The 20543-nt window shown below is 35.4% G+C and overlaps 1 protein-coding gene and 1 non-coding gene across 5 annotated transcripts in view; both read left to right on the top strand.

Moving 5' to 3' along the window:
* Positions 1-20543, top strand: part of FASTKD1 (FAST kinase domains 1) — a 43507-nt gene that overhangs the window by 10628 nt on the left and 12336 nt on the right. The window contains exons 2-8 of one of the 4 annotated variants that reach the window (XM_029224918.1): positions 1351-1869; positions 4526-4594; positions 8811-8936; positions 10902-11300; positions 13355-13465; positions 14220-14351; positions 18893-19379. In XM_029224918.1, coding sequence (XP_029080751.1) covers positions 1535-1869; positions 4526-4594; positions 8811-8936; positions 10902-11300; positions 13355-13465; positions 14220-14351; positions 18893-19379 — 1659 coding nt within the window. In that variant the 5' untranslated portion in view covers positions 1351-1534. Of the gene's footprint in view, positions 1-1350; positions 1870-4525; positions 4595-7650; positions 7734-8810; positions 8937-10901; positions 11301-13354; positions 13466-14219; positions 14352-18892; positions 19380-20543 lie in introns of those variants that run through there. The other 3 variants (XM_029224915.1, XM_029224917.1, XM_029224916.1) reach the window with 3 other exon arrangements.
* LOC114897353 lies at positions 17536-17638 on the top strand. The gene has a single exon (XR_003794078.1). It is a non-coding gene; the product is annotated as a small nucleolar RNA U13 (small nucleolar RNA).

Below are 20543 nucleotides of genomic sequence, written 5' to 3' on the forward strand. Positions count from 1 at the left end.
ATTGCCACAAAGTAGTCAATATCGTCTCATCGTTTTTTCTTGGGTACAGACAGTTTGGCCTAGCCATAGGATTCTGAGGCATACTTTTAGTGTTGGTTTGTTGATGTAATGAGGATGTTCAAGTTGAAAGAACTGGGTGGTTGTCTCAGCTTCATTAGTACTAGAGTAGTTTTTTTTAACCTTTTTGAACCTAGCTTTTCTCTGTAAAATGCAAATGATAGCATCTACCTGGCAGGTTAATTGAGAGAATGTAATGGGATAACGTATTTTAAAAGTCCTTTGTAAAATGTTGCAGCAGTGTTAGATGATAGGATTTTAGTCCCAGCTTTTCTAACCATTGTTTTTCAACTAGAAATATAGACATTTATAATATATTTTAAAAACAAATTATTCTTTTTCTTTATTGTCTTTGGTTCTCCTGTTGCATCACTACGCAACTACATTACTTGATTTCTTCATATGTCCTGATTGGGCTTTAATCATCTCATTTATTGCTTAAAACCTACTTAAGGTCAATAGTGATTAAACTGTTTGAGTTCTTTTAGTGTACAAGGAGAAAGGAGCAAGAAATTATCTTGAAAGCAAATATACCAGAAATCATCCCTCTGAAAAAAACATTTTTTATTATGGCTCTGAATTAATGGCTATTCTTCGTAGAAACTATAAAGGCAAAATGTTTATTTATTGCAGTTTTATTCTTCTATTTAAAAAAATGCTTCTTTCTGGTTTGGGATTTTTTTTTTTTCCCTTCTGCTTTTATAGTCAAATTTGAAAACTTCATGTTAAATGTCAGATTTATCATTTTTAAAATGGAGTGCGCGGGGCTTCCCTGGTGGCGCAGTGGTTAAGAATCCGCCTGCCAATGCGGGTCATGGGCCTCGAGCCCTGGTGCAGGAAGATCCCACATGCCGCGGAGCAACTAAGCCCGTGTGCCACAACTACTGAGCCTGTGCTCTAGAGCCCGCGAGCCACAACTACTGAAGCCCGTGTGCCACAACTACTAGAGCCCACGAGTCTAGAGCCCTTGCTCTGCAACAAGAGAAGCCACTGCAATGAGAAGCCTGTGCACCGCAACAAAGAGTAACCCCCGCTCACCGCAACCAGAGAAAGCCCGCACACAGCAGCGAAGACCCAATGCAGCCAAAAATAAATACTAAAATAAAATAAATAAATAAATAAAATAGAGTGTGGAAGGAAACCCCTTTTCCTGGATATTTAGTTGTGGATTAAATCCTGCTCTCAGGTTCAGGCTAAGAACAAAGTGTGTAATTAATGGAGGAAAAGCTTGTTATTTTAATTAGAATTTTGGAATTTGATAGTTATAACTGTGTTAAACTGATTTCTTTACAGAAATTGCATATTGGAATGAGATTTGGAGTCATCATAATGGAAGCAAGCTACATGAAGGAAAAACAGTTATTTTTATACCAGCATATTGCACCTGACTGCTAGTTGCAAATGGTTTTCTTTACGTAAGAAAATTTGTGATATAAATGAAAAGATAGTTTTTTTTCCTAGACTGATTGTTTACAATATGCTTCGCCTAAGAGCTATTTGTCCATTCTCCTGGAGAGTGTTTCAGTTTCGACCCTTTAGTTTCGAACCATTACTTATTCGGATGAATAAGTGTACAGATGAAGAGCAAATATTTGATCTTATTGAAAAAAACAAAGCCATACTTTCAGAAAAGCAAGTGGCATGTGCACTCAGTATGCTTTGGCAGTTTCAAAAGCAGAAGATCAGCTTGTTAAAAAATGTGGAATGTATCAGAGACCATCCCCAATTTCTTACTCTTCATAATTTAGCTACAACTAAAATGGAATTCATGAATGACAATACCTTGGTGAATGTGTTATACATCATACAACAGTAAGTAATGTACTTTTAGATTTTATAGAAATGATTGTAGTTTATTTTTATATTTAATTTTCTAAAAAGCTCTAAACGGGAAAAAATGTTTTTTTCCCTTTTTCCTGATAAGCTAATTTTTTAAATTTTATTTTAATTTTATTTATTTTTGGCTGCATCAGGTCTTCGTTGCTGCGCGTGGGCTTTCTCTAGTTGTGGCGAGCGGGGCTACTCTTCATTACAGTGCGCGGGCTTCTCATTGCAGTGGCTTCTCTTGCTGCGGAGCACAGGCTGTAGGTGAGCAGGCTTCAGTAGTTGCAGCACGGCGGGCTCAGTGGTTATGGCACACGGGTTTAGTTGCTCTGCGGCATCTTCCCGGACCAGGGATCGAACCCGTGTCCCCTGCATTGGCAGGTGGATTCTTAACCACTGAGCCACCAGGGAATTGCCCTGATCATCTAATATTTTAAAGATATGTAGAGGATATTCTTTGATTATGGTAATCATTTCACAGTGTATATACATATCAAAACATTATGCTGTACAACCTAAATATATACAATTTTTGTTAATCATATGTCAATAAGGTTGGGAAAAAATTTAAAAAGAAAAGAAATTTTACATCATTCTCAAGGGAATCCAGCCTTCAGAAGAGCTGGATGTCCTAAATGAAGAATTGTGCAGCTATATAAAGGGAAAAAGGACACAAAAGTTAAAATTAATCTGTTTGTTAGTCTCATTGGTGAAATTATCCAAGGTGCAAGGGCCATTTAAGTAGCTATAGATGTCAGCACTGTACAAAGCAGAGATACAGTTGTTTTATTAGGGTGTCAGCGTATACAAGAAAGGGGCTTAAGGCTTTACTTATTCTGGGGGGTGGTGTTAGACTAAAAAAGAGTGACATCCCTTTTTTGGTGGTCTTTCTCAGATTTGCAAAGTTTTTTCTCTGAGGTACATGGTGGGATGGGTATGATAATCAGTTTTGTTTTCTCAGTGGTCATATTAGTTTGGAAAATGCTGAATCAGATGAAATTAAACAGATCTTTATTGGACTTCAGAGCATTCAGAGCCTGCAGGACTCTTCAATATACATATGCTAATGTATATTGTGAACCTTTCAGCGGGGATATTTTCCAAACTTACTTATCCACAAAACATTGTGTTGAACACCACACAAGAACACTGCACAGATGGAGAAATGCTGCTTCATGGTGATTTGCCCCCAAACCGCATTTCTGTGTATCCCTCCTAAGTCATATTTTAGTGAGGAAAGGATTTTAAGAGTAAAATATAATTTTGTTTTCAAGTTTTTAAAATAGCATGTAGTTTGATTTTGTTTCATGACTCAACCTGAAAGTCTTTGACTTTTAGGAGACAAAATAACCTAGCCTTAACATTATAAAGATGTTGAAATCGGTTAAAAAGAGATTTTTATATGTACAACATATAATATATATTGCTTAATTATATATAGAAAATATCCATTGTTAGTGAAGGTATATGCTTTGCATTGTTAGTGAAGGAACTGCCATATGCTTCTGGTGGTATAATATGTATCCAGAACTATAAAAATGTCCGCGGACCCGGTAATTTTGCTTCTAAGATTTATCCTAAGAAAGTAATCTGAGATACATGTAAAGATTCTTGGGCTTCCCTGGTGGCGCAGTGGATAAGAATCCCCCTGCCATTGCAGGGAACACAGGTTCCATCCCTGGTCTGGGAAGATCCCACATGCCGCGGAGCAACTAAGCCCTTGCGCCACAACTACTGATCCTGTGCTCTAGAGCTGGTGAGCCACAACAACTGAAGCCCACATGCCTAGAGCCTGTGCTTCGCAACAAGAGAAGCCACCGCAATGAGAAGCCCGCACACCGCAACAAAGAGTAGCCCCCGCTCTCCACAACTAGAGAAAGCCTGCGTGTAGCAATGAAGACCCAAAGCAGCCAAAAATAAATAAATACATAAGTAAATTTAAAAAAAAAAGATTCTTGTACATGGTTATTCATCCCAACATTGTTTATAATATTGAAAAACTAAGATCCTAGTAGGTTGGTGAATGTTTAAATGATAATTTATTCACATAATTAATAGTACACAACCACTAAAAATTATGTTTTGAAGAATATGTAATGATATGGGTAAATGTCCACAATATAATGTTAACTTACTGAAAAAGGCAGGATATAAAAATGTAAAAGAAATATGTATATGTCTTTAAGTATGTAGAAAAATAACTGGAAAGAAATGCTCCAAGTTACTGATGGTGGATATTTATGAGTAGCAGAGTTATAAATGATTTTTATTACCCACTTAAAGTTTTTCTTTATTTTACAAACTTTCTCCTATAGAAATATTTTTTGCGGTCAGAGCAAAGTAGTACGTGTTAGGTGTACTTTTAACTTAAAATATATCATTGAACATTTTTATTGTTCAGTGGAGGTCATTGAAATGTACAGATAAAAGGATGAGAAGGGCATGGGATAAAGTATAGGGGCTTATTAGATTGTACCAAGAAATCAGAATACTGAAATGAAACGAGACCAGAAATAAGGACTGATTGTGTAAGAATATAATAACTTGTGGTTTACTTTTGCATTATAATCCTTACTGCATGTATGTTTTTAATAATTTTAAAATGTTTCTGTATAGAAAATTATTTTCTCTTGATTTTATTGAGGTTTGGTTTTGAGGCCCATGACCCGCTAGTTGAAGCACTAGTTACAGAAGCATGGAGAAGACTGGAAAGGCAAGTACTCTGGGTTTTTCAACTAAGATCAGGGTTGTCCTTTTCAGGGTTAGCACAGTGAAATCTTATAGGGAAAGAATGAGGAGCTGCTGCCTAACTATCAAGCTTCATTGAAAAAAATGTATTTAAATTTAGTTTACTTCGAGGGGTTTTTGATCTTGTAAAGTGTGTTTATTTAGCATGGTGAAATCTTGTAGGAAAAGAATGGGGAATGTGTTTTTTTCCTTAAGAGAGAAAGAAAAGTATTTCAAATATTCCCTATTTAAGGGTGTGGAATGTAGTGTGCTTTAAACATATATAATTAATCAAAATATAAATAGAGTCACTGCTATTCTTGGACTAGGCTTTCTGAATTTTCTTTTCTGAAAGAGTTCTGCTTCAGAAAGAAAAACATGCTGAGTGACAGGCTGTCAGTAAAAACCCTAGATGTTCAGGAGTCATAAAAGGAGAAAGAAGATACCAGTTCAGGAGAAAGGAAAGCTATATAACTGTTTAGCAGCATCTATAGGTACTTGTCTATCACTCCATCTTTATGAAGAGGCAGTGAGCAGAGTCTTAGAAGCTAACAGTGTCTTAGAAGCTTTCAGGTCCACTACTATGAATAGTATCAATTCAGATCTATTTCCTACTTTATACACAACTATATCTTTAGCATATTGCCATAATCAATAATCATCTAGAACGGGGCATGACCAGAAATACAGCCGCCCCCTCCCCCGTCCCACACCCCACGTTCATGGGGAACCTGGTGCTAAACCATTGGTAGACAACCTACTTCTGGGTGGGGGGTTTCATAGTAGCAGAGCAGCTCCCTGCTGTGATCTATTGAAAGTCAGCCCTCAACACAAGGGTTTGTAAAAAAATAAAAAGAGAAACAAAGAAACCAAAAAAAGAAATAAAAAAATAATTATCTAGAAAAATGTGAAATTTGTTGAGTATTATGAGTACAGAGAAGCCTATGGTATCCTATACTATACTATTTATGTTTTATAAGAATATATGAGAAGCTCTCCGTTTATAAAACAGCTGAGATAGTAGCAGAGCTCATTTTGGCTATTTATGAAAACTTGGAATATTTAAACCTAGGGGTTCTGGATAGCCAAGGTCCATCATTAGTAGAATAAAGCAAATGTTAGTGAGGAAAGGGAAAATCAAGGTGGGAAAGAGACAGGAGGAAAACCACAGAACAATGCTCCCTCTAAACCAAATAGTAACCTAGGGCAGAAGAGAAAGGATTGACTAAGATAAGAAACTATAACTGTTTATTTGTGTTTAGATGAGAGGAGCAGCGTAAACTTTACAGCTCCTCCTTTGTAGCAGCATATGTTTAAAGCATAAACAATGGTAAATTCTTACAATTGTAGTCATATAAAGCTCTGTAGGCCTTTGTTGTGTGAGCTGGATTAAATTAAACAAGGTACCCACCAGATCTCTGGGCTTAGAAATTCCACATTCATTTACTGAATGGTGGTTTTAGTTAATCTTATTATCTAAACCTGTCTGTTTTCTCTCTCCATTTTTGCATTCTCTCTACCTGTAACTATCTTTTTGTTGAGGGTAAGGAGAATAATCTTAGTGCTTTCATGAGCAATTCAAACTAGTCTTCCCGCAGTATCCAAGGACAATTGGTTCTAGCATCCCCTCAGATACCAAAATCCATGGATGCTCAAGTCCCTTATATAAAATGATGTAATATTGGCATAAAACCTACAGACATCCTCCCATCTACTTTAAATCATCTCTTGATTAATTATAATACCTAGTACAATGGAAATGCTATGTAAATAGTTGCTCAGCATGCGGCACATTCAAGTTGTGCTCTTTGGAGCTTTCTGGAATTTGTTTTTTAACTGAATATTTTCGATTCGCTGTTGCTTGAATCCATGGATTTGGAACCCTTGGATATGGAGGGCCGACTCTACTAGGTCTTTGGGGGTTAAATTTGGTCATTGTTGATAATAGCTCAAAAGTTTTCTTCAAAGCAGCATTAAATGGTATGTGTATTACTCATCTTGAACAAATCAGTTGTAGAATAGGTGCTTTTTTCATTTTGGTTTTACTATCTACTACTTAAACAATTAAATTAAAGATATGCAATTATACTTCCCAGTGAATCAGACATTTCTTTTTAATTTTTCTTAATTTCACAATAGCTCAGGTGATAATGACTTTGTTCTATATGGTGTTTTTTTAATTTGTAGCAATACTTTTATTTTTTTATAATACTAAGTAATAAAATTTTTTAAACCCTAATTTGTATTCCATGTGTAGAATTTCTAATAGAATCATAGAATAAATGTTAATTTCTGATTTTTTTATAGTGGTGGCCTATGATGTTAAATTTTTGTTACTGCGGTAACTTAATTAAATGATTTTGCTATAATATCTATGAATTTGTTATATAAATATAATTTGTAATGATTCAAATAGGATAGATTATTATGAATTAACACTATATGGTGGATCATAGCAAGAATAATTAGCATACATTTGAAATTCAAATTAAAAACCCTCTTTATTATGGAAGATTTTAAACATTTACTGAAGTAGAGAAATTAGTATAATGAACTCCTCTGTACGCATCATCCAGTGTCAACGATTACCAATATATAGCAGTCTTGTTTTGTCTAGATCACCTCCAGTTCCCTCCCTACCCTTCAGTATAGTTTAAATTGTGGTATCATTTCATCAGTAAATACCTTAGTATATATTTCTGATAGACAAAAAGCACTCTTTAAAAATATATATATAATCACCATGCCATTTTTTATACCTACGAAAATGAATAATTATTCCTTAAATTCCCTAATAACTGAGTTCAAATTTCCTTGATTGCTCTAAAAAAGGTCTTTTTATAAGGCAGTTTGTTTAAATAAGCATCCAAACAAGGTTTACTGATTACATTTAGTGAAGTTTTTCTCTGCCCTTTTTTTTTTTGCGGTACGGGGGCCTCTCACTGCCGTGTCCTCCCGCTGCGGAGCACAGGCTCCGGACGCGCAGGCTCAGCGGCCATGGCTCACGGGCCCAGCCGCTCCGCGGCATGTGGGATCCTCCCGGACCGGGAACGAACCTGCGTCCCCTGCATCAGCAGGCGGACTCCCAACCACTGCGCCACCAGGGAAGCCCTCTGCCTTTTTTTGTAAGTACTCATTTTATTAAAGGATATCATTTAAAATTATACCAATCATAAGTATGCATCTTGATGAATTTTCACATACTGAAAATATACTTCTGTGTAATAGCACCAAGATCAAGACAAAGAATATCACTAGTTTCCCAGAAGTTTCTTTCATGCTCTCTTCCAATCACTCCCTACCTTCCCTCCCTAAGAGTGACCACTCTCTTGGCTTCTACTACCATAAATTAGTTTTGCTTTTATAAAAATGAAATCCTGGGAATTCCCTGGTGGTCCAGTGGGTAGGACTCGGCACTCTCAACTGTTGTGGCCTAGGTTCAATCCCTGGTTGGGGGACTAAGATCCTGCAAGCCATGCAGCATGGCCAAAAAACAAAAAGAAAAAAAAGCGAGAAATCATATAGTAAGAACTCTTATACCTAGTGTATTTCACTCAATATATTTTAAAGATTCTTCCATGATATTGTGCTATTTGTTATTTTTTATTGCTGTATAGTATTCTAGGAATATGTGCAATTTATTCACTGTACTCTTGATGGACATTGAGATTGTTGCTATTTAGCATTTAGTTTTTTGCTGTTACATATTATGCTGCTGTGCAGTTCCTTATGCTTGTCTTTTAGTGAATTCAAAGTCTTTAAAAATCTGTAACAATTCTCCTTCCTGCTCATTTGTCTTGCCATTTACTTGTTGAAGGAATCGAGTCATTTTTCCTATAGGAAAATTCTGAAGTTTTTCAAGCATGATTGTACTAGAGGTTGTTTTATTTGTTAATATACAACCTTGAGTTGAAATTGTTCTGTCCTCAAAAAATTAATATGAATTAAAATTAATTTGAATTAAAATTAATTCAAACAATTTCAAGTGGTTTTTTCCCTTTTTAAAATCTTCAAGTAGAATTTGGCTTTTTAACTCTTAGCCTGGGTTACTTTTATAATAATAAAGAATCAACATTTTAGAAAAATTCATTTTATAGTAGTAATATATTAGTATTTTTTATTGCTTTTTATTTTATAACTGTGTATTATGTTTTAAGTGAAAATAAATAGTAATGATCCCCTTTGTATATTTACTTTAATAGGTTTGATATTAATATGCTGTCAAAATTTTCCTCTTGCCTGGCAGATCAACATTTATGTTTTAGTCCATTAATGGGAAAAATAGCTGATATTGTAAATAGGAACTTGGAAACGATACAGGACTTAAGGTAAATCTATGTAGGGGCTTTGTGTTATGGTGGAAAGATTCTGGGCTTTGAATGCACACACACTTAGACTTGCTAGTTCCTAACTATGTGACTTTATAATCTCTTGGAAGTTCACTGTCCTCATCTATACAACAGGTATAGTAGTATCTACTGTGCAATGTTGCTGTGGGAATTAGAGATGAAATATGTAAAGTATAACACAATGTTGTCAAGATTTGTGATTTTTCCTTACTTGCAAGCTAACATGTTTGCCTACCATCCTTACAACCTCATTTAACCTTAATTACCTCCTGAAAGGCCCTACCTCTAAATATAGTCATATTGCCAGCTAGGGCTTTAACATATAGATTTGGAGTGGGGGGGAACCATAGTTCAGTCTATAGCATACACCAGTGTTCATAGCAGCATTAGTCATAATAGCCAAAGGGTGGAAACAACCTTAATGTCCATCAACAAATGATTGGGCAATCAAAATTTGGTATATACCCACAATGGAATATCATTCAGCCTTAAAAAGGCGGGAAATTCTGATATATGTTACAACATGGATGAACCCTGAAGACATTATGCTAAGTGAAATAAGCTATACACAAAAGTACAAGTATTGTATGATTTCACTTTATATGAGGTACCTAGAGTAGTCAAATTCATAGGAACAAAGTAGAATGGTTGTTGCCAGGGGCTGGGGGAGGGGAGAATGGGGAATTACTGTTTAATCGGTAGTTTTAGTTTGAGAAGATGAAAAAGTCTTGCAGATGGATGGTGGTGTTGGTTGTACAACAGTGTGAATGTACTTAATACAACTGAACTGTACACTTAAAAATGTTTAAAATGGTAAATTTTATATTATATATATTTTCACACATACATGAAAGTAGCTTATAAAAGCAGAGACAATAAAAATCACTGTAAAGTAAATTTTTTTAACTTTAAAAAATTATTATAGACCCATTTGAGAATCTAATGAAATCTTTGGACATTTCCCCACTCCAAACTGCAATTACAAATATATATACAATTAAAAAAAATCGTATTCAAAGGGTTCATGATTAAACTAAATAGCAATGCTAGTTTACTAATTAATGTTAATTGGTACTAACATTAAACATTCTGATTAGAGAAGCCAAAGTATTGTATAACTGGGTTTTTAAAACATAATTTGTTTTATTGAAAGGATTGAAGAAATTTTGAAACAAAAAAATGCAAACAGGCCCCCTATCCTAATGGTTGAGATATTCGTGTCTTTTTTGTAGATTGTTTTATAATTATTATCCCCACATGTTTGTTATATATCTTACATTTTGCATTCTTTATTCATTATTAGGTATATTCTTAGAGTTTCTTGATTTTTGTATCATGTAAGAACTGTCTTTTGAAAGCAGAGACCTCACCTTTGTAATTTTGGTGTCTTCCACAGTGCCTAGAAGATTGATTTATGTTTCTTAGGAGTGTTTATTGAGTGAAGAAATATTCACGTTCAATATTGTCCTACTGTTATATATTAATATTAATGTAGCCTGAAACATTAAAAAATATGAAATCATTAGTGAGAAATATTTTGCCAAGATTTTTACTGGTAAATTACAGATACACAGAGAAAGGAGTAACAAAGCGAAGTCTACTTCCAAAAATATAGAATGAGACTTTCCATGTTGCATTCAATGGGCTGTTGGCCCAGAGTGATTTCTGAGTAAATTTCACTAAAATATTTTCCTTCAAAGCATTTATCTATAGAACGAGATATTATACACACTAAAAAAAAATTATTTCAATTCTTTTTTGCCTAAAGGGGTTTGATTAGTGGGAGATCAGAGTTCAAGTCCCATTAGTATTTAAAAGAAAAATTTTGTTGTATAAAACCTATAATATTTTTATCAGTTCCTTTCCGTTTCTAAGCATTTAGTCTTAGAATTGCTCATTTTTCTTAGATAATATAAAAATCTTTGCATCTTCTTCCTTTTTCAGGTGCTTGTCTGTTTTAATGGTCAGCATATCTTCTTTAATATCACAGCGTTTTCAAGAGCAACTAGTGAACAAAGCAGAGCAACTTTTTGACACCATAGATTCTTCCCAGGTCAACACTGCAAGAAGAATAGTACAGTTTCTTCGAAATATTAAATATAGTTATTACCCACTATTGGAAAGGTGCAATAAAGTGTTTTTGAGCAATGTGAACCATCTTGATTTGGACTCCATAAGTAAAATACTTAGTCTATACCACTCTCTACAGTTTCATAGTTTTGAATTTATTTTAATGACTAAGAAGAGGCTAACAGAAATGATTCCTCTGTTTGACCACCCAGCTAGCTTTGTAAAATTGTTTGTAACATTGGGACCTGTGGCAGGACCTGAAGAAGAGAAACAGTAAGTTCAGCTAAAAATACTTTACTTTTCTTGTTGAGAATATATAGAGCCTTCAAGCTTAGATCTTGCAGTTCTGGAAGTCAGAAAAGTCACTCCACTCAACCGTAGAAGGGAGAATTATCTCTTGTGCTCTGCTCCTTGATTCTTTCTCTGATTTTTCTAATTTACATCTCAAACTCTTAGTCTCCTACTGCTTTGAATGGGGACCAATAATCCCCTGGTGGCCAATACAGCAGTGGATGTGGGAGAACATCATTTAAGTGCTATTCTCCCTTCTTAGGCCAGGTGACTGGCTTTGCACAGAGAGATAAGACTCCCCCATCCCCAGTACAGAGTGTGGAATATTCAGAATTATAGTAGTCCTAATGATGGACCATTTTATGCTTTGGTATCTTCAAATTCATCATCAAAAGCATTTATTATGCACATTGGTATATGTTCCCAGTGTCAGGTTTGAGTGATTTTGGTCTGATTCCTATCTTTTAAGAATTTCCAGTTTTGCCAGATTTTTTTTTTTAACATCTTTATTGGAGTATAATTGCTTTACAATGGTGTGTTAGTTTCTGCTGTATAACAAAGTGAATCAGCTATGCATATACATATATCCCCATATCTCCTCCCTCTTGTGTCTCTCTCCCCCCCCTCCCTATCCCACCCCTCTAGGTGGACACAAAGCACCGATCTCCCTGTGCTATGCGGCTGCTTCCCACTAGCTAGCTATTTTACATTTGGTAGTGTATACATGTCCATGCCACTCTCTCACTTCGTCCCAGCTTACCCTTCCCTCTCCCCGTGTCCTCAAGTCCATTCTCTGTGTCTGTTTTGCCAGATTTGATGTAGATAGAAATATTTGGGCTATAAAGATGAGCAAATATTAAATTAATACATGATTACTAGATATGAGCAAACAAATAAGTGTGATTCGTAGATTCAGTTGAGCAGGGGTTCCAGGAGTTACATAATAGAGGTATCTGCCTCATTTCTGTTAGCAAAGACTTCATGGAGAGTTTTATTTTTAAGAGTTCTTTGAATTATATGAAGAAATTTAAGGGTACATTTTAAGAGACTATCAACATGGAAACAAGATGATTATTAAAAAACTTCTATTGGAATCTTTCTCTTTTTTTGTCACCATGCACTGTTAAAATCTTTTATACCAAGGCAGTACAAAAGTTGAATTTAATTGAGTCCCTGCCTTCAAGGAATTTTTATTCCACTTGAGAGTGCAGAAATACATAATTGAAATATGTAAATAGCATGACACTTCAACATAGTTTATGAGTAACTACTAAAATTAGTGATATAGATAGTAACTGCTGTGGGCAGACAGAAAAGTGAGAGAAAAACGTGGACTAAAATGGTTGGGAAAAGCTATGGGGAGAAGCTGGGTTTGAAATGTTTGATAAGGTTGGTGAAAAGGATGGTGTGGAACTATGTAGGATGAATAGAAATTTAATTTATCTTGCTTTCTTTAGACTTCATTTTTAGGCTTGCCTTCTAAATTATTCTAAAAGACACACTTATATACTTTTATTACTGGATTACTTTGGATGGTTTCAAAATGGACCATCTTTGTAAATTTTCAGTTTATAATGTTACAGTAAGTAGTTAATATATAAGATTTCTGTTAATATGCAGGTATATTGACTTCCTGGTCAGATCTTATTCAGTTTTAAAAAATTGGGGTAGAGTTGGAATATCAATTGTTAGTTCCTTAGCTCTCTAGCTAAAGTTCCTTAGCTCTCTAGCTAAGGTTTACAATGTTAGAATTATTAATTAACCAATTAATTTAAAAACATTTTATCTATATTTTTTAAGAGATAGTTTAGGATTATACTGAGGCCTTAATTACTTTGAAGAAAACAATGTATTTTTCTTTATTTAATAGTATTTTGTATTATCCCCAGTTATGTGGGGAGAAAATTAGAATTATATATTGAATTCAGTTTTTGTTTCTGTTATTTTCTATTTCTTACCTAAGAACTTATTTTTTAAAAAAATTTATAAGCTAATCATCAGTTTTTCAACATAAAAATATTTTTCTTTGCTTCTAGACTTAAATCAACCATATTGTTGATGTCAGAGGAGTTGACTGGCCAGCAAGCCCTGGCAGTGATGGGAGCAATGGAAGAGATGGAAAGCAGAAATTCACGTCTGATTAAAAAGTAATCTTTTCTGAAATTCAGGGTGTTAAGTTTAGTTGACATTCATAAGTTGGTATTTTTTTTTTGAGAAAAAAACTTATGTTTTTTTCCTGTAATCTTGGTTTTGAAGAACTACGGAATTAACATTTAAGTCATTGTTTATTTTCTAAATAATTTATTTTTCAAAATAGAGATTTTTAAATAGTTTATAGCATATTTCATTTCATTTGCTGCTGTTGTTATTCTCAAGCAGAGGATATAATCTAGGAAAGTGGAGAGCATAGAGCAGAACTGACTTTAAAAGGACAGTTTTTGCAGAACAGTTAACATCTCTATGAACTTGAATTGTTTCACACTACCGTTGTTACCTTGAAATCATACTGCCATATATTGCCTTTTTTGTTAACTTGACATTTAAGAAGAGACAAAAATACATGGTTCAGTTTGTGTATATTTATCTTTTCATTATCATAATATTATATATTCCTTTAAAAGATATTCCTTCTGCCCTAATTCTTCCAACTTATTGTCTCTTCGCATTTCCCATTGCTTTTAAGCATCTCTGTTAGAGGACCAGTGGATTTAAGGAAGAAAATTAAATCAGTTTTACATTTCTATCATCTTGAGACAGTTCTTCAAGAACAGAAGACCTTGTGTCATTCATTGCTGTTTCTCCAGCACAGAGCATGTCTGGCATGAAACAGCTCCTCAGTAAAAGTTTAATAAAAGTACATGAATGAACTGGTTATAATACATGTTTTATCATTCTTTTTAGAATTGCTTCAATTCTGTATAAACATTTGGATAACTATAAACCAGTAGAGTTATTGAGGATAACTCAAGCATTGATTTTTCTCCATTTTCAAAGTAAAGAGCTTTTGGTGAAACTCAGAGAATTGCTGCTTAGGTAAGATTAAAATAGATGTGTTTAAGTCTTTCACTATTGTTTTTTTTATTTCTTTATTTCACTGTTTGTTTTCTTTATGTATAGAGTTGTTGGAAGTTTTTTTTTTTGTTTTTTTTTGTTTTTGCGGTACGCGGGCCTCTCACCGTTGTGGCCTCTCCCGTTGCGGAGCACAGGCTCCGGACGCGCAGGCTCAGCGGCCATGGCTCACGGGCCCAGCCGCTCCGTGACATGTGAGATCTTTCTGGACCGGGGCACGAACCCGTGTCCCCTGCATCGGCAGGCGGACTCTCAACCACTGCGCCACCAGGGAAGCCCAGAGTTGTTCGAAGTTTTGAAAGCAGAAATGGGTAGGTTATTAAAAATGTTAAAGACACTTGTCTCCCCGCCATGCCCATTTTGCCAGTGCTTGTGCGTGATATATTTTGAAATGGAAATGAGGTCAGTGGGGTGATGAGTTCCCTAGGACGTGAATACACAAAGCCAAGCCATTCTCCTTTCCTGCTGGGATGGAATAACCATGAAAAGATTGGAGCTGCTGAAGAAGGCAAAACTCCATTTGGGAGTGCTCACATTTGGGGGCCTTTAGTCTGCTTAGTTGCCTGTTTTAAGGCATATTAAGTTTTTAAATTCGAAATTTTAGAAGTAAAATATGTGGGGGTAATGTTAGTGAAAAAGTGTTTTCATACAGATTTTTCCCTTTATAATTTAAAAATTTCTGCATTTCTATGGATATAGCATTCATATTTCAACTAAGAAGTTATTCAGTTTTCCATTGACTTTGCATTATGCTAAAATGGAGTTTTCCATTAAAAATTTTTATTTTAAGGATCAGAATAATGAATGAAATTAAAAGCAGATTAACCTTTTTCCCCTCCATTTTTCCATACTAGTTTGCTTTCTTACTGTGATTTTTGAAAGACCAGGCATGGGACTCTATGCTGTAATCGAAAGAGTGACATATAATTGAAAATGATTTTTACTATAATAAGGTGATATCCATTATGGTTAAGATTTTTTTTTTTTTTTTTTTTTTTGCGGTACACGGGCCTCTCACTGTTGTGGCCTCTCCCATTGCGGAGCACAGGCTCCGAACGCGCAGGCTTAGTGGCCATGGCTCACAGGCCCAGCCGCGGAATGGCTCACAGGCCCAGCTGCTCCGCGGCATGTGGGATCTTCCCAGACCGGGGCACGAACCCGTCTCCCCTGCATCGGCAGGCGGATTCTCAACCACTGCGCCACCAGGGAAGCCCTATGGTTGAGATTAGAACTGAAGACTAAGAGGTAGCACTTTATCAGATGAGAATTTTGCATGTTAGATATGGAGATTAGATAAGAAGATTCACTGTTTTCTTAAAGAAATAACTTTCTTCTTATCAAGATGATTAAGTACAGGATTATTGTGTCTTCACCCTTTCCATATTTAACATGAACTTTCACAAAGCCTCTATTAAGAATTTTATGTTCTAAATTAGATATCATAAACTGGCCCAGCAACATTATTTATTTGGTCAGCATGATCTTTTTTAAAAGATTAAATTACACAATACTGTTTGCCTACAGGTATGCTTACAGAAAAATAAGATAGGAGTGGGAGCATCACAGGTGATTTCACTTTACCTGTAATGTTTTTATCTACTTTATTAGAAAACTTGAAGCAAATATGACAGTGTTGAAGTTTAGTAATTCTTTTTTTTTTTTTTTTTTAATTATTTATTTATTTTTGACTGCGTTGGAACTTCGTTGATGCGCGCGGGCTTTCTCTGGTTGCAGTGAGTGGGGGTTTCTCATTGCCGTGGCTTCTTTTGTTGCAGAGCACAGGCTCTAGGCACGCGGGCTTCAGTAGTTGTGGCTCACGGGCTGTAGACCGCTGGCTCAGTAGTTGTGGTGCACGGGCTTAGTTGCTCCATGGCATGTGGGATATTCCTGGACCAGGGATTGAACCCGTGTCCCCTGCATTGGCAGGAGGATTCTTAACCACTGCACCACCAGGGAAGTCCAAGTTTAGTAATTCTGAGCAGCGAGAGCCCTTACATACCTCTGTAATTTAAAATTTTAACCCTTCCCCCACTTCAGTGTAGATTGTGTGAAAGAACACAATCTGATTAAAATAGTTTACATAAGCGTTTGTATAAATAGCTCCTGAAACCATTTGGGGAACCCAGGGAGTTCATGTGCTGGAATAATATGTTCTTTTTTAAAAAATATATTGAAATATAATCTACATAAAATATACATATCCCCTCCACATTACCCTACTCCTTCCTCCTTCCCCCTCCTTCCCCAGGTTAGCTACTATCCCTGCTTTTACTGCAGAGATTAGTTTTGCCTGTTCAGTGCCTGGCTTCTTTTGTTTAATATTTTATTTATGAGGTTTACCTCATAATATTTTTGCTGTATACTCTAGTAAGAATGTAACAATTTTGTTTTAGTCTGTTCTAATGTTGACCGATATTTATTTCCACTTTTTGGCTATTGTAAATATTCCTGTTATGATACGTATTCTCACATGTATCTTTTAGTGAACATATGTGTGCCTTTCTGTGGATATTTACCAAGGAGTATGATTGTTGGTTTGTAGGTTATACATATGTTCATCTTCAGTAGATCCTGCTAAACAGTTTTCTATTTTTTTTTTCTTTTCTTTTTTTAACAGTTCTCCGACTAGGGGTTGAACCCGGGCCACAGTACTGAAAGCCCACAATCCTAACCACTAGTCCACCAGGGAACTCTAAAATAGTTTTCTAAAGTGACTGTGCCAGTTTATATTACCACTAGCAAAATGTGAGCATTCCTGTTACTCCATATCCTCACCAACACTTGGTATTTTTTTATTTTCTAATTTTAGCCTTGGTGGTGGATTTGTGGTAGTATTGTAAACACAATTGCATGTGTAAGTTTTGGAATTTGAGGAACCACCATAAGGAAAAACATGAATGGAGGTTGGCAGGTTTGTGTCTGTAGGGGGTTTATTTTCAGACAAGTATCACAAGATTGGCAAATACTGAGAGTTCCTATCCCTTGGGTCAATTCTGCAAACATATAGCTCTTGGGGACTTTCTTTTTTTTATATAAAATAGTATAGTAACTTTTTGTGGTTATAAGAATAAAATAGTCATTTAGTACTTATTGAGTACCTACTTTGTGTCAGGCAATGGACCAAATATTATATGAAAATCATTTTGAGATCCTTTTGTACTTCATAAGCATGATGATTGGGCGTTCACACTATTGTGTGAGATGTGCCTCCCTCAAACCTGTTATGATGTCAACATGTGACCCATCTGATGTGGAAAAAAATCACTTTAAAAACAGAGAAAAGTATAAAGAAGAAAATAAAAATCATTTGTAAGGCCTTTCATCTACGGTCAACAGTTTGGTTTATTTCCTTGTGGTATATACTTACATTTTATATCTGTATCTATATCTATATGCTTTCTTTTTCCATAGTTGAGAGTCATGAACGTGCAGCTTTGTATTCTTCCTTCTCCAACCCCCGCACTTAACCTTAACAGCATTTCCTACATCATTTAAAACTATTTGTAAATGTTTTTAGTGATTGGATATTACCCATCATATGATTTGTACCATAATTCTCTTAACTATTCCCCATCATTGGGTATGTAGACTGTTTTCAAATTTTAGCCACATAAAAAATATGATTAATAACATAACATAAATCTTTGCCTGCATTTTAGATTATTTTCTTAGGCTAGTTTACTAGACAGAGATTGATCATGACAAATGATATAATTACTTTTAAAGTTCTTAAGCTACTACTAAATTACTTTCCAGAAAGTTTGCACCAACTTTTTAAGTTTACTGTTAGTGAATGAGAAAGCCTGTATCAATGCACCCCTGCTAGCATTGAACATTATCATTATTTTAATATGCTAACTTAATATTTTTAAAAGTAACTCAATTTTGTTTTAATTTATATTTGATTATCTCTTCCAACACTTCTAACCCTAAAGATTCTTTAAAAGCTCCCCGTTTTTAATTTGTATTTTAACAACTGCTGTCCTGGTGTTAGGGCTTTTACCGTAGGGGTTTGGGAAAGGAGGAGTGGAGGATGGCGTCAATTGGATGCGCTGTTATCCTGTTTTTGTTTTTTTAAAGCTGGGCTTCTTATGTAGCAGAAGAAAGAAGGGAATCACTATTACTGAGTGGTCACGCTTTGCCTGTTCTAGGTCATACCAGCTCCTGACAGGTCACATCAGAAATTCAGTCCAAGTTCCATCTCCAGCTGCAGCACTGCAGACATTGTTCTGACACTGATGTTTTGTTTGTCAGGGTCTATGGTTTTATTTTTGCATAAAAAATTGGGGCAGTGCTTTAGAACATCTTAAGGCTTCCCTTAGTAATCCATTAAGAGGCTGTCATCTTTGAATTTATCCAACTCTTCTTAAATTAACTTATATTTTAAGCCTATCACACCTATTAATTGTAATAATAATTATATATTCATATTTTAATACTTATATGTGTATTGTTTTTTTTGCTGATGTATTAATTTTGTTCTTTTCATTTTTCCCTCTTTATAGTTATTTGAAAGTCAGTGTCATACCTAGTGAGATTTCCCTCCTGGTTTGTGCTCTTTCGATGCTTCCTTCTCCTCGCTTAGACGAAGCGAAGATATCTCAAATTGAAGCAGTTTTACCACAGTGTGACCTAAATGACCTGAATAGTTTTGCCACATCTGTTTTAAGATGTATTCAGTATGATCCCATGTATCGGAATAATACTCCTGGGAAACAGTTGAAACTACTTCAAAAACTAGATCACTACGGTCGTCAGAGACTACAAAAATGCAGCAGTTTGAATCTGTTATGGGAAGAAGTTAAATCTCTAAAAGGAGACTGGTTTGCTGATTCACTTCTTGAAGAAACTGTTGTTACCTTACAGCGTTTGATGGATGAAATTAATTACATAAATGTTGCAGGGATTGCATCTTTTATTTCTAGAACTAACTACCTCAGTACTTCGCTACTTGATAGGATAGCCTCAGTGGTCCTTCAGCAGAATGAAAAGGTGAAATTGAAATGTTTGTTACACATTAGTTTTATATAGTTGTCAACTTCTAGAAGAATAAATGTTTATCATAAGTACTTTGAGAACTTGATTGGAATTTGAAGTTTAAAAATTAAGCTCTAGTGGGAATTCCCTGGTGGTCCAGTGGTTAGGACTCTGCACTTTCACTGCTGAGGGCCTGGGTTCAATCCCTGGTCAGGGAACTAAGATCCCATAAGCCACGGGGCGTGGCCAAAAAAAAAAATTAAGCTCTAGTTTCTGGTTCAGCAGTTTGTCGTTCCTCCCCTTAAAACCCCTTCCTCCAGCAGTGCAGATTTGGGGAGATCAGCTGTCATCTTTTGGTGTATTACAAATATTGTTAAGATCAGTCAAAATTCATTGACTAGAAGGAAATTCTTAAAATGATAGTTGTATAAGGATAAAGAAGATGAATGATTTTTGTTTTCTTTTTCTTGTTTTCTATAATCCTGTGATAGTTACTTTTACTATTTAAAAACTATTCAAAAGAGTGAGATAAGTGTGAAAACTGAGAAAATTATAAGATCTCCACTGACTTCAATATTCTTGAATTGCCAGTGTGTCTTACACATTTATTTCTGGAACTTGTAAAATGCTGCTTTTTGGATTATGTGAGAAGACAGTCACTTACAAAATCTATTATATAGATCAGGATATGGCTTTTACTTAGAAGACATTATTTCTAATAAGTGAAAATAAAAGTCTGTAGTGCCTGTCAGTTATTAAGTATTGGATGAATGAATAAAAAAGAAAAAGAAGGAAAGAAAGAAAAATGAATTATGATTATTATAAACTAAGAAACTTCCTTAATTACATTATATTATGAGTCTATAAAATGTGCTGGTATCATGGAAATTAGTGACACTTTTCTTGTCATTTTAATGACTAAGGAATTCTGGAACAGGATTTTACACAAAACAAAATCAATCTGTAGCTTATCTGATTTATTTTTCCTGCATTAATATTTAGAGTTACTAGAGGGCTTCCCTGGTGGCGCAGTGGTTGAGAGTCCGCCTGCCGATGCAGGGGACACGGGTTCGTGCCCCGGTCCGGGAAGATCCCACATGCCGCGGAGCGACTGGGCCTGTGAGCCATGGCCGGAGCCTGTGCTCCACAACGGGAGAGGCCACAACAGTGAGAGGCCCA

This window comes from Monodon monoceros, unplaced genomic scaffold (assembly GCF_005190385.1).
Source record: "Monodon monoceros isolate NGI ecotype Baffin Bay Population unplaced genomic scaffold, NGI_Narwhal_1 Super_Scaffold_16, whole genome shotgun sequence".
Taxonomy (NCBI): Eukaryota; Metazoa; Chordata; class Mammalia; order Artiodactyla; family Monodontidae; genus Monodon; species Monodon monoceros.